Source organism: Typha angustifolia, chromosome 13 (assembly GCF_048772165.1).
Source record: "Typha angustifolia cultivar Huaian chromosome 13, ASM4877216v1, whole genome shotgun sequence".
Lineage (NCBI taxonomy): Eukaryota > Viridiplantae > Streptophyta > Magnoliopsida > Poales > Typhaceae > Typha > Typha angustifolia.
The window spans coordinates 5,871,809-5,886,260 of NC_133251.1; the positions used below are offsets into that span (position 1 = coordinate 5,871,809).

General features: G+C 35.9%; 1 protein-coding gene across 2 annotated transcripts in view; it reads right to left on the reverse strand.

The window, feature by feature from the left end:
• LOC140773960 (uncharacterized) overlaps positions 1-14,452 on the reverse strand; it is a 51,936-nt gene that overhangs the window by 6,852 nt on the left and 30,632 nt on the right. For both annotated transcript variants that reach the window (XM_073116757.1, XM_073116758.1), the window contains 3 exons: positions 7,345-7,517; positions 6,929-7,118; positions 6,077-6,176 (listed from right to left, as the gene is read on the reverse strand). In XM_073116757.1, the coding sequence (XP_072972858.1) occupies positions 6,077-6,176; positions 6,929-7,118; positions 7,345-7,517 (463 nt within the window). The remainder of the gene's footprint in view (positions 1-6,076; positions 6,177-6,928; positions 7,119-7,344; positions 7,518-14,452) is intronic.

Sequence of the window (14,452 nt, forward strand, 5' to 3'; positions counted from 1 at the left end):
ACCATTAAGTCTATCCATGACCCAAGCCCTATCTAAACCCTAGCCCATCTCTAGTTAATAAGCCCAAAGCTTCCTTCCATAGCAAATTTCAGCCCAAGATTCCACCTGTAAGGGACCAAACCAGCCCAAAATCATTGCTTAACCTGGCAAACTTGCGTCACCCCATCAAATTCCAGTTATGAAGCACGAACACTTCAAATAACATGCTGTGTCCGTGTCCAACACTTGTCAAACACATATTGGACATATGTCAGATACATATACAACGTATCCAATATCTAAGAAATTATGAAATAAATTCAAATACTTCTTAGACAGTCATGGATAATCCTGAGACATTTTTTTTTAGGCATAAGATTTATCATATGCTATAAAAGTTTATAATAAAAATTATCTATTGCAGGAATTCCTATTAATGCTATAGAAATATAATGCAGCAATCATAAGTTATTGGCTTAGTGCATCTAAGAAAATTAATTTGAACGCAAATTATTGTAAAATCACAAATTCACTATGCCATCCATTGTAGTTAAGTAATGAGAGTTAGTTATGTATTATCATAATATTGAATTGTATTATTATATATTAGCATTATCATTTTTGACTTTGTGGTATTGTGTAGATTTAATTTTTCTCTCATGAATAATTTATGCATGCCTGTGTATTTATATTATAAGTTCAAAAAAATATTTCTTTAGACATATCAATAATATATATAATTATTTTATTTATTTATTTTGCCGTGTCCCAAACGTATCATGTCATATTTTTTTCAAAATTTATCATATCCCCATGTTAGTATTATGTCATATCCGTGTCTCGTGTCTATGCTCGTGCTTCTTAGTTCTCAACCCTCTCCATAGCCGTCTCAATAAGACCTAAACTCATTCTCTAGTCAAGTGACAAACTCATATTTGTACCAAAAAGGGGATTGGACAGTCAAAAGCCCTATCCGGCTAGATCTAGTCCAGCCAACCAGCCTATTCTGAGACGGGGCTTTCTTAAATGTCCAAATCTTAAATCTCATATCTCTTGAGCCATGCCTTGCCTAAACCTTTCCTAGAATTGTCTCACATTGCCTTAATCATTCGGGGCTCACGGACTCACCACCTATAGAGTGAGACGCGCCCTTAGCCTGAATCAACCTTGTGCGCACAACTAGGCCAAATAAGATACCTTCAACTTTGGGCTATCCTAGCATTTGGTTGAGAGAACGTATGAATGAGCTTACAATAACCTAGGGAAGGGAGACTTTACTATATGATGTAGTGCAATCTAAAGATCAATTTGCTAAGGGTCTCTTCTAAGATAATGAATATATACCAAAAAGTTCAGATTGGAATGAGCCGATCCTTTTGATGAATCCCCTAAATAGGGATGGGGAAAGGCGAGTGAGCAAGTAACAGCCCAATTCATGTAAAGTCAAATGCTCCCAAACCTTTGGTCTGCAATAAAAAATAAAAGCACATACTCCTCTCTATACTTATAATCAAGGTTCCCAGTTTCAACCGATCCCGATCCTGGCCGAAACCAGCCGGTTGAGCTAGTTTCCGCTGTGGGGTATATACCGTTTTGGCCAATCCCGCCCAAAACGGATAGGGAATGGGTGGGATCCAACCTAGACCCCACCCCCACCTGCCTCTCTCTTTTCTTTCTTTCTCTATTCGTTCTCACCTCTTCCGTCAGCAACCAAGTAGATCTCTGGCGATCAAAACCTCCGGTGACATTCTTCGACGACTTCAGATGAGTTTTTCTATTAATTTTTTTCAGTTTTTAATTCCTCTTTCTTTCTCTTTCCTGTATCGAGTAGATCCAACGACCTCTACTATTGCTGCTATGGTGAAGCAGTAGCACCAATTGCTGAGAGCTTGTGAGAGAGAGAGAGAGTGGGAAAGTAAAAAAAATAGGAATCTTGTCTATATGAGTAATTTTTTAAAATTTTGAGGGGAGAGGAGAGAGAGAGCTCGATATTCATCAAAATTTTAAATTTTCAGTAACTTAATATATTTTTTAAGTTTTTAGGCTTTATATGTGAGTAAATATTATTTTTCTTATTTTTCTCTCATTTTCTCTATATTTTTAGAAATTTCTATATTTTTAAGTAATATTTAGAATTTTATGTAATTAAAAAATAGTTTGATCCGATACGAGCAGCTTTTTCCGGACAGCTGATACTAATCCCTAAGGTTATTGAGTGTACTAAAGGTCAAAGATAATAAACTCAGATTAACAATTTGTTTGAAGCCGACCTCTACCATGCTGTTCTCACAAAATATATAGGCACCACACACAGCTAACAAATTTGTGAAACTACATCCACATCAACAAGGCCTGATGAACGAATGGGTTTTGGGAAATAGAGAACATAGACTCAATTGAACAAAAGTGGCACCTCCATGAATAGCCCACTTGTTTTGAGCAAGAATGAATGAGACTCATTGACTCAAGTTGCCAAACAACCACCAATCTCCACTCAACTTTTGCGGGAAACCCAAAGAGCTACCAAAGGAAAGCAATGCAGTTTCTCCCTTGGACAAAGGAGAGGAGACAAAGCAGGGAAGAGAAGTCCTCGCAAGTTTATTTGCTTCTTGTGCAGTCTTAGCTCTTCAACCAAGGAGGAATGAAGGATTTAAAGCCGAACCACTACATAAAGCATAAGCAAGCACTTGGCTTGGAATTTGACTGTCATTATGTCCTTTGGTCCTTCCAATAAAGCTTATTTAGTTTGTACTTCGTACTCCTACAATTTCGTTCAATTTGTTGAGAGCATGAAAAGAGGAAGAAAAAAGAACATTACTTGATGTTTGGTAAGACTTGCCCCCTACATCCAAGAGGTTATAAGCCCTATAGGTTCATGTCTTGAAAACAACCTCTTTAGAAATTAGAGAAAGATTACATACTTGCATCTTCCCTCACCAGACTTTGCATAGATAGGAGTTTCAAACACTCAGATGCACTAAAGATAAGGAGCAAGGACGTAGACAAGAAGGAGGAGTAAGCAGAGAACTGATAACCTGATTCAGATATAAATGCAATCACACTTGGAATTAGTCAAAAGGACTAATCAACTGAAAATGTTGAGAAAAATAGAATAAAGCAGTGGATCCAAAATATAGGAATGAAACAAAAGAGAACTCCGGAGTGGATACAAACAAAAAGATTGAAGAAGAGAAGGAGATAAACACCAACCAATTGAGTCTGTTAAAGTGCCAAAGATAGACTCTCACGTAGAAAAGAGCTCCTTCTGTATCAATGTAACAAAATTACATGGATCCAAAGTTCCTAAAAGAAAAAGGAAGAAGGATGAAACTCAGGATGACTTGAAAAGTGTGCATCCATAAGTTGTTTGCAAAAGCCCTTACATCTCCATAGAACTTCTATCCTATTCTCTTATTAATCGACCTAAAGTGTGTTCTAATCAAGCAACTGAATATCGGCACCAGGATCAAAATTGGCAGCCTGAAAACATAATATATATCACCCGTATCAACTATTTCAACTGATAAAATCATAAAAATCAAATTGTTTTTTAATTATATAAAATTTTAAAAATTAATCTAAAACGTAGGAAAAATCCTAAAAATTTAGAAAAGAATAATAGGAAATAAATAAAAAATCACCCATCCCTCTCTAATCTCTCCCCCATTCTCTCTCTCTCTAATATTGTAGCAGCAAAGGAAGAGGGGAGGAGCAAAAAGAGAGATGGAATAAAAGAAAGAAAAGAAAACACTAAGCAAAGAAAAAGGAAAGAAAAACTTCTCACCTCACCGAAGAATTACTCGTTGGAGGTCAACATCACCGGAAAAGAACATGGTTTTCTGTCTGTCGTCGCCGGATCAAGAGGGATGCATCAAGGGAGATTGCAGGAGAGAGAGAGAGAGAGAGAGAGAGAGAGAGAGAGAGAGAGAGAGAGAGAGAGAGAGAGAGAGAGAGAGAGATGGGAGAAGAGATGAAAATGAGAAAGAGGAAGAGAAAGGTAAAATTGTTATGACTTATTAAATTGGTTTCGATCTGGGTCATGTCCAACCCATTTAAGGATTAAATGCACCCATTTCGGCGAAAGCAACTCCAAAACCGGTCTGATTCGGCCGAATAACACTGATTCTAATCTAAAACCAGTAAAATTACTGGTTTCAAGTATAGACTAGGAACGGCTATAGCCGATCCATTATGGCCGATCCGGACTAGGATCAGGTGAAACTGAGAACTTTGATTCTAATAACTTTCAGAAAGAAAAGGATGTGGTGAGTATTGATATGGGGTAGGAAGCACAAATACTTGTATACACTATCCATATCATGTCAGATACCTAATCAAATATGATAGGCTAATGCATTCACTTGGCTTTGTAACCTAGCTCAATTGATACGTGACGGATACGTGGAAGATATTTTACATATCCAAATTTTTCAAAAAAAATTTAACTGTAAAAGCCCATATTTTCCAAAATTTAAGGAAAAGAGATACTTTCAGATATTTATAGAAGTTCAAAGGTAAGTCAAGTTAAAATTCCCCTTTATGAAAGAAAGGTTATTTTTGTAATAAAAGTTTATCCTAAATGTCAAGCTATTGGGCATGTTCTAGAATTAAAGCAGACCCATACAAGTATTTCACGCCACAATCAGCTCATGATTTATAGGTCAGATATCCTTCCTTGATCTTGATTCTAGTAAAAAATAACGACTTGCCATATATGCTCAGCTTTGCTAATTCGTTGGAGTTTTGCTAACTGCTAAGGTACTTATTCTGAGATATTATGGCAATAATCATAACCAAATGAAATACAAGTATATGTGTGTGTATATATACATATATACAAATATATATGACTTGTGCTTAACTTATGGTAGTTGTTTTTCAAGATATATCGTATTAGTGTATCCATATAGTGTCATGTCCTTGTTTATTTACACTAAATCCTCAAAAGAGGTCCTAATGCATGGGGCTTCCAAACTAACACTAAGGAGAAAACAAAAATAATTGATCTCAGACAAGATTTCATGTTTGTCCAGCTCCTATATTAATTTTCATGAATTGAGAAAATCGAAGATTAGGATAAATGTCATACTTTCTGGCCGCTCTTCAAAGAAAAGATGTGAATAAATATAGCAGCAATATCAATATCAAAGCTTCTTGTGACAGTTCTCAGGGCTTTAATAATTTATGAGTATCAAGATATACATAGGTATCGCCAATCCAAGCTCTTAGAAGCATCACATATTGTGCTCATTAGCACTTATAAAAAAAAATAGATTTCCATTTTTACATAGCTTACTCTAGATACAACTTCTTTTACCTAGGTTACCCTAGATACAACTTCATCACAACAGATTGTTTCTAAAACCAAGCAAATATAGACGACCAACTTTCAGTTATGGAACTTGAAAATACATTAGACATCATGATAAGGGTATAATCTAGAAGAAGATAGCTAAGTGAGAACCCTCTAGAACAAATGCAGCTAAGTAATTCGTCCATACTTTGCTACTAATAAAAATAGCGTTTTGATTTTCTCTGGATTTATATCATGTAAAGTCTAAACTCTAAACCATGGATGCCTGTGCCATGGCACAACACGTGCCACAAGAAAGGGAGATTAATAGCGCTTTGTCGTCGTCGCCACCGCTGACCTTGCCCATTGTGCCTAAGGTTGCCAATCGTGACACGGATGCCCTAGCTTTTGCTGACTTGAGGAAGAAGATGACCTGAGTGGGACAGGCCGAATTCGAATAAAAACTTAAGTTACGGATCTAGTCGACAACCCAACCCACTCAAGTCATCTTCTTCCTCGAGCTAGTATAGGTTACGGCATCTGCATCGCGATCGATGACCTCGGGCACGACAGACGACGGTGAGCGGCGGCAACAACAACGACCAAAAGTCTTTAATGAAGCGCTACCAGGAAGGGTGCCGTACGGCACCCCTCGTGCCACGTGCCGGTACGCCGGTCGACACAACCATCGTTGCTCTAAACCAAGTTCAAGTTCATATGATTGTAAATTGCATATATATATCTTAAATATTAGCCAACCATGCCAAATAGATGAATAAGAGAGACATGGGACAATTCACAAACCTCGATTGCCGATTCATGAGCTTGACTATAAACAAGATGAAGAGGAAGCAAACCAGCTAGATGTTCAGCAGTAGCAGAAATGGCAGCTTTAATAGGTTTTCTGTGGGAAAAGTTAACAGGTATCAATGCTGCTGATAATATTGAGATGCATCAAAATTTAGCAAATAAAACACCAACTAGTGGTAACAGTTGCAAAACTGACAGGTGTTCACAGAAATTTTACAAAAGGCTAACAAATTACACTCCCAAAATGTAGTAAGATCTTTCCCATAATTGAATTAAACAAATTCTTTTTGTTCCAATTGGCAGAAAGTTACTGACTTTGCCATACTTGTTTACTGCCAAAACACATAAAATTGCATAAAAATGCAATGTCTTGCAAACTAGTGATAAAGTTAACGATATTTAGATGGCTTCTTTCATGTCTCTTCTAGCATTTAGTTAATACATATTTGCTGTTGAAATATGAAATCTTTTGTAGATGAACAAAACAGAGATGTTTGCTTGGTTCTTTACTATCACAAGTTATTAATATGGTTCTCAAGCAAATGAAATATATTTATGTATATAAGTTCATAAGTATGTAGCTTAAAATTGATTGCTTTGCAATACTCATATGGTGACTATGTTTCTATCTCTTTATGCGCCGATGTTTGACATGTGCTAGCCAATTAAATAGAACAGATGCATTAATAAAGTGATTAGCTACATTAACCCACTACAAGCATATATGAGAAAATGGTATCATGGCATAGAACTTTTAGAATAGATAGTCTGGATTCTCAGAAAAGATGCAGATAGTGATCCACAAAATAGCTAGACATTTCTAGAGACATCTCAGAATGTCCTGACCTCAAGTCCCATAAAAGCGACTTTCCATTGCACTGCAAGTGGCTTTCCCATGATGATACCTCAGACTGAACAACTATAACCATGTCAGAAAGTGCTTTTGCTTGATAATGTTTGTCAACCAATAGCGGATCACTGTGTATAAACCAAAATATCGGAACTTCCAGTGTTGACCTAGTATTTGAATGTGCTCCTACATAAGATGAAATTGAGCAAATAAGACAAAGCTACAACAATGTGCTCCAAAGACAGAAAATAGCTTGTCTGCTACACAGAGATGGTAAGAGATACATCAATTTGAAGTTGCTTAGCTATGGACAGGACAGAAAAAACCTACTTCAATGAACTTCCTGGACCAGGATAAAGTTGAAGATGCCAAAACAAATATCATGATGTAACCATTTAGGCTGAAAGAATACCTTTAATAGCGTGATCACCTAGCCTCTGCAATTGATGTTGGAGAATGGAGGAATCAAGATAGGCACGAACAGTTGACCTATATGTGCCGTTCACTAACAAAAGTGGAACAGCTGCCGCACGCCGAGCCACTGAGAAGGCCATTGTCAAAGCAGGATCCTCTGAGAGCGAAAGCCTGATAAATAGTCAACATTAGTATGACCAGATGTGTAAGTTATATGCTTCTAATTATTATGTTTGAATTTCCTTTTTGTAAGCAGAGCTTCAATTCTAACATAGGATCATTACAGATAATATAAGAATAATCAAATAAATTTAATTCTTAGACGCCCTTCCTTCACTCAAATTGTCACACCCCCTATTACTAACTCTATAATAGAAGGGTATGACTGGCTGCAATCAGACTATACCCAATAGAGTGTTAGGCCCATTAAATTCTTGCCACAATATTATATGTGGTAAGGGTCTCTACAGTTTACAAACATAAAAATAAGTTTTGTCCTCGAATTGAGTGAATATCATTAGAGATCATGTTAACATTCATTCATTTTCGGTTCATGGATATCACATTCTGCCATCATTAAAGAAAGGTATGCCCTTGAAACTGAGAGAGAGTTTACTTAACTTAAAGGTCTCACAGTCTACGATCATTAAAATAATAATGGTATTCAGAATAATTCTCATAAATTCAATAGTCTAGCTTTAAAAAAAGTCATGTCAAACAATTGTGCGGCTAGGGCTTACTAGTCAAATGCAATAAGAAAGACATCACCATATTAACAGTCACTTAAATTTCTATCATATTATAATGCACATAACCAACATCTAACTTACAAGAATCCAAATCCAATAATTGAATAACACAACAAATACATGTTTGTGAAATGACAAGATGTGTCCCGGCAGATCTATCAAGTAATACCACAACAGCTTTAATGGATGTAAAGAGAAGAAACCAACAAACACTAGCCCCCTGATAGACTTGAGAGAGAAGAAATAGAAAAGAAAATACTCTATTGCTTGCCAAACTCAAGTAAATAGTCTATAAATGATCTCTCAATCCGACTAATCACTTAAAAAAAGAAAATAGACTCCTAAACTAAACAAACTCTTGAAAATAAACCCTAATTTTGCATCTCAAACGTTCGAACAGCGGGGAGGGTGTTCAAATACATTGGCAGACTTTGCTCTCGGTCTGGAGCATCATGAAGTTGTTCAAACAGTTCAACTGACACATGGAAGGGCGCTTGAACGCCCATTGAATCTTCGTGGTCTTCTTTTCTAACTCATGTCCATTCATATCATTCCCCTCTCCTTGAAGACGAACTTTGCCCTCAAGGTTCAGATGCAGAAACTGCAATTTCAGCTCCTCAAAACCTTCCCACATAACACCCTTCAATGGCGATCCTTTCCATCTCTCGGCAGCGCTCTGCAATGTCTGAACCGCCTGACCCTGACCCTATAGGTTATGTACGGCTGTTGGCAGCTTTTCCTATCATCTGATGCATCACGCCTCTTTTCCTATCCAAAAACTCACTTCTACATCCCTCTGCAATCAATATTTCTTCCATGTCGTCTCCCACTCCATTGTTAAACTTTCGTAGTCAAAGACGATTATTCCCAAACATAGCAGCAACTATACCTCCAAGACGATATCAGAGCCTTCTAATCCAACGGGATACATATCGATGAAGGCAATAGTCCTGCAATCGGACCTCTAAGTCGCGATAAATCTCCTTACACTCAAACTTATTTCCGTTAGCCACCAATACAAAGAGGTGTGGCAAGCTCTATCTTACACTTAAGCTTCTGAATGATCGACTTGCTCACGAAGTTATGTGTTTCCACAGTCAATCAACAATAATATTGGCCTTTCTTTCAAAGATCCAGCAATCTATAGAGTTCGCGACATCACACATCCATTATGTCATCGAAGTCTGATTCTCCTACAAGGGAGAATAGTTCTCCCTAGCATTGGTGTTTGCAAATAAACTTCCTGTCAAAGTTAAAGCACATACCATTTTCTCATCATTCTCGTATCTGTCCATAAGTCAAAGACTAAAAAGCATTACTTAGCAGAGCGATGGATTGTACCGCACCTATTGACCGAGCCCCCGTGGGCATTGACCCTAGGTTTCTAATGATTGCAGCCAACAAAGGAATCGGCCTTGAAGTTGGCATGGGCAGAAGCCCTAGCTATCCCTACATCTGCCTCCCTTGCCAGTCGATCCTCATGCATTCATACCAAGTCCATGACATAAGCTATCATCTAAGGTTTGAATGGTTTCCACTTTCAGTTGTATCACCTTTCGTAGGCCTTCAATAAAGCAACCCAATAATGCCGACACTAGCCATCCGTAGACTTCTGAGACCAAGTTCTCGAAGTCATTCTAACAATCTATATCTACTAGCTTCTTTAAGTCTTCATCAAAATTATCATATTCAGACAGCTCAAACCTTGACTTAACCCTCTGGTAAACTTCAATCAATCAACTATCAGGTTCACTTTTTCAAATCATTGGAACCATTGCAGGGCCTCATCATGTAGATGGAACGTGACAAATCTTACCCACTTCACTGGCTATGTTCCTTGGTAGGCAAAAAATCATTTCGCCTTAAATATCCAACCTAGATCTCTCGAGAACTTCAGATAGTCCAAACACATGATTTTGGGTTAAACTCCCCCAATCTAGGGGGCCCTTAACTGCCCTAGCAAGTGCAACAGCTAGCCTTGCCTCCAATTAGTCTAGCATCTCCGTGATGTGCAGCATCTGCTCCTTTATCTCACCAATGCTATTGCTCATTATTAGTATGGTTTCTCGTATTTTGATTGCATCCGCGCTTGTTGATGGGGACTTTCTTCCACTGGATCGAGGCAATCCTCGACTGTCGTAGCCCGTGTCTTTGATATCCTCCACAACCTTGCAGTGAGTTGAATAAAAAATTTTGGTCTACCAAACACAAAAGCTTTAATACCAATTGATAAAATCTGACCCGACTGATCTATTAAGTAATACCACAACAGATTTAATAAATAAAAAGGCAAAAAATCAACAAATCCTAATCCCCTAGCAAGACTTGAAAGAGAAGAGATAGAGAAGAAAATACTCTAGTGCTTGCCGAACTAGAGTAAAACAACTTATAAATAATCTCTCAATCGAACCAATCACTTAACAAAAGAAAACATACGAGTTTTGACCAAACTACCCCTCATTTATATTTTATTTACCTAAATAGACCACCACCTCAAATTTAATACCGAAATGAGTTTGACACTGTAACCCTAGGTAAAATGCTAATAAATTCAACATTTTACCTTTAGATAGAAATGCTGAAAAGTTTATTTTATAAAACACTCAACTATTAAGTGTTGTATGTTTAGAAAACGGTGAAGAGTTGAACATTTTATCAGATAAAACAGAAAAAAAAAATCAAAGTAAAATTTGAAGGAGCTATAGTCCCTTTTTGCGATTTTGAGCACAGTTTGGTTGTGCGGAATAACTACGTGATTTCAACTTAGAGACTTTTCAATATTTTCATAACAACACATTTGATGACTAAAACAGATAACCAAGCACAAAGATATGGCGTTACAAACTATTTCTTTATATTTATACCTCTATTTTTCATGTTTAGTGTTTTTACCAAAAACACTTAACCTTGCAGCATTTAATGTGTATCATCTTTTTCTAGTAATTGTTGAATTTTCAGCAATTTTTCTTTCAATGAAAACACTATACTTGAAAAAAAAAATACTAATTTAATTAGCGTTTTACTTTTGGCAGGGTAAAACACTTAACAATTTAGCATAACACTACAGTGAAATAACCCTTTTTGGTATTAAGTTTGGGGTGTAAACCATTTCGGTAAATAAAATTAAATAAAATTAAAAACAAGTATAGTTTAGCCAAAAACTCAAAATAGACACATTAACATGGTTTCCAATTTCGACCGATCCTGCGTAAGATTGACCAAAACGGATTAGGATCGAGCCTAGGGGACAGATTGGATCCAACTCGAGGGACATCATTATTGATGTCCCTACTATCTCAGCCTTCTCACTCTCTTCCTTTCTCTCCCTTTTCCCTCTTCTCTCTCTTTTCTCTTCTTTCTCATAGTTCCACCACCAACAATTGAGTAGATCTCCGGCTACCTCAATCTCCAACAACGTTTTCCGTCTAAAATCTAATTACCTCGACTTCGGCAACCTTGAGTGAGTTTTTTTTCTTTTAGTTTTTCTTACTTCTCCCTCATTCCTCCTTTCCCAAAGAAAAAAAATCAGAAAAAAAAATATAGGGTTTTATTTTTAAAATTTTTTAATTAGTTTGATTTTTTTTTTATGTTTACTTACGGTGAAAATTTAAAATAGCTCCAAAAGAGAAGTCATATAATATTGACATCAGGTGACAATATTGCAGCATTAATGGGCAAGATAAAAAACGTTATAAATACAACTGGTGTGAAAATAAAATGAGTGAGGGTGTTAGCCATTTGAAAGAACCTTTAGCTAAAAGGTAACAAAATATAGCAAATTACACTCAAGTGGCCATGGAAGTTAAAAACCAGATGTTGACTTATCCAATAGACAAAAAGGATAAACAATCTATACAATAGAAAGAGTTAATAGTTCGTGAAGAATTAATACATAACAATGTACACATTGATAATGATAACGGTGAGCAAAAATGGGGAGGATGTTGAGAAGAGAAATGAAAGAGGGTAGAAATATGCAGAGGAAGAAACAGTAGTGGTAATTTTTAGAAATCTAAATCAGTCCATATATAAGGAGAGAGAATATGAAGGCAGCTATTTCACCCCTAAAACTCTTGGTGTTATAGCGGAGCCTATAAATATTGAACCCTGTACATATCGATGATGATAACAGTAAGTAGAGTACGGAGGATGATGAGAAAAGAGAACTAAGAAGGGCAATAAAAAAAGAGTAGAAATATGCAGAGGAAAAGATGAGAAGAACCAGTGATGGTAATTTTTAGAAATCTAGATCAGTTCATATACAAGAAAAAAGTTATACGGAGGCAACTATTTTACTCTAGAACTCTTGATGTTACAGCAGAGCCTAAAAATATTGAGCCAATGAATATATATCTTCAGAGGAAAGTGGTCACACACAGACTTCTACTAAGATAGCTCTCAAAAAAATTAAAATACAAATAAACACATTGGTAGAGCTATCTCTAAATTTTTTTTCTACTACCATATTCTTTTCAATGTAGTTGATAGTCCTTATTATCACACTATAGTAAATATTACATAATCAGTAGGGCCTGATGTTTAGTCTCCTAGTTTAAAATAATATTGCTACTAAATATTTTAAGTTAGAGATAGATGAGTTTTATAATTATATTAAGACATTCAAATAGTATTGGGATGAATTTAATTGTACACAGATGTGTAATGGGTAAAGTACAAAAAATAGAAAAAATATAATTAATTTCTTAGTGTATTTAAGTACAATAGGTGGAGTACACAAACAACTTATAAATTAATTTCTTAATTAATTAAGCAGATGATTGGTGGTACTAAGATCATTAGACCCGGCTTTACTAGCATTGGAGACCATTATGCATTACAAGGATGATATTATATGAATGTTTACATCACAGGAATGAACTATAAAAAATATAAAATATAAATCCATAGATAAAACTTTAGGTGAAAACTTAAAAAATATAGTTCTTGAGAGTGCATATTTTGGGATAGTATTACAATTGTCATAGTAGTGTTTGAGCCTCGTCAAGGCATTAAGACCTGTAGACAGTGATGACAAGTCTGAGATGGATTTCTTATATAAGACAAAACATAGTAAGAAAATCAATAAAAAAAAAATCAAGTGTCTTGAATAGCATTTTTGGCGACCGCCATGGCGACCACCTTGCCATCTCGATTGGCACACTGAAAGGTGTTTACCCAACTCTATAGACCGCCTAGGCATCGAAAAGTGCCAAGCAAGCTGATTTTGCGGGCTAGCGATTTGGCCGCCAAATCTTAAAATTAATGGAAATGGGTCAGGTCAAAAGCGAAAATGGATAAGTTGCATATATATTAAAAAAAACTCCTCTTTCAATCTTCTCTCGCCCTATTGCCCGATCTCTTGACTAGTAAACCCTAAACCCCTTTTTTAACTCTTCCTTCCACGGCCAGCAGCAACGAAGGCTTCTCCAAATCTCTCTCTCGAGCAACTAGAGTGAAGGTCAGCATTATGTGAAGTCGTGAAGGTCATGGCCATGAGGTGGCATAAACAATGTGGAGATTAGCTTCGTGTGGCAGTGTGGAGCAAACATGGCAAAGATTGGAGTGTTCTCCTGTTCTCTTGAGTGCAGTGATGGGCATGTGACTGCTAGACAAATGTCAGAGTGGAGTGTGATAGATGGAGGCTTTTTCTAAGAAGCACTTATGTTTTCATTAATGTTTTATGTTCTATTTTACTACTAAATTGTATTATCTCATATTTTAACTTCTAAGAATGATTATAAACCAATGCTAATGTATTTTGGTATAGTAGACCATCAAAAAGGATGTATATATGTATATATGTGTATATATATATATGTATATTATATATCATGTATAATTATTATTTTTTATATATTAAAAATGCTAGACCGCCTTAGCACTCACCTTCCACCTAGGCGCTGGGATGACTGCTCGCCATCAACATCCACCTTTCAATATACTAAAAAAATATCGATAAAAGTTATACAAAGTGATAGAAGAAGATTGATTCTATGTTGGACAAACAACTAAATAAAGATATACACGCTACTGGTAAGTATGATTTTATTTTATTTATTTACTTTATTTATAAATATTTAAAAATTTAAATATTACAAATTTTAAATTTCTACAAAGTATTTTTTGTAATCTAAGATTTCAATTCTCTACAAATGTTAATAATAATACTGAAGTCTTATTAGGAATTAGGAAAGTAATTAGTAGGTTTGAGCCCAACATTCATAAACACATCATTTGTAATAAAGAACTAAGTTATGATTCAATTAAATAATTTTAATATTATTTGTTTCAAGTTTTAACTTTCGATATAATCAATCCAGGCTTGAGCCCAACATTCATAGACAAATCATTTGTAAC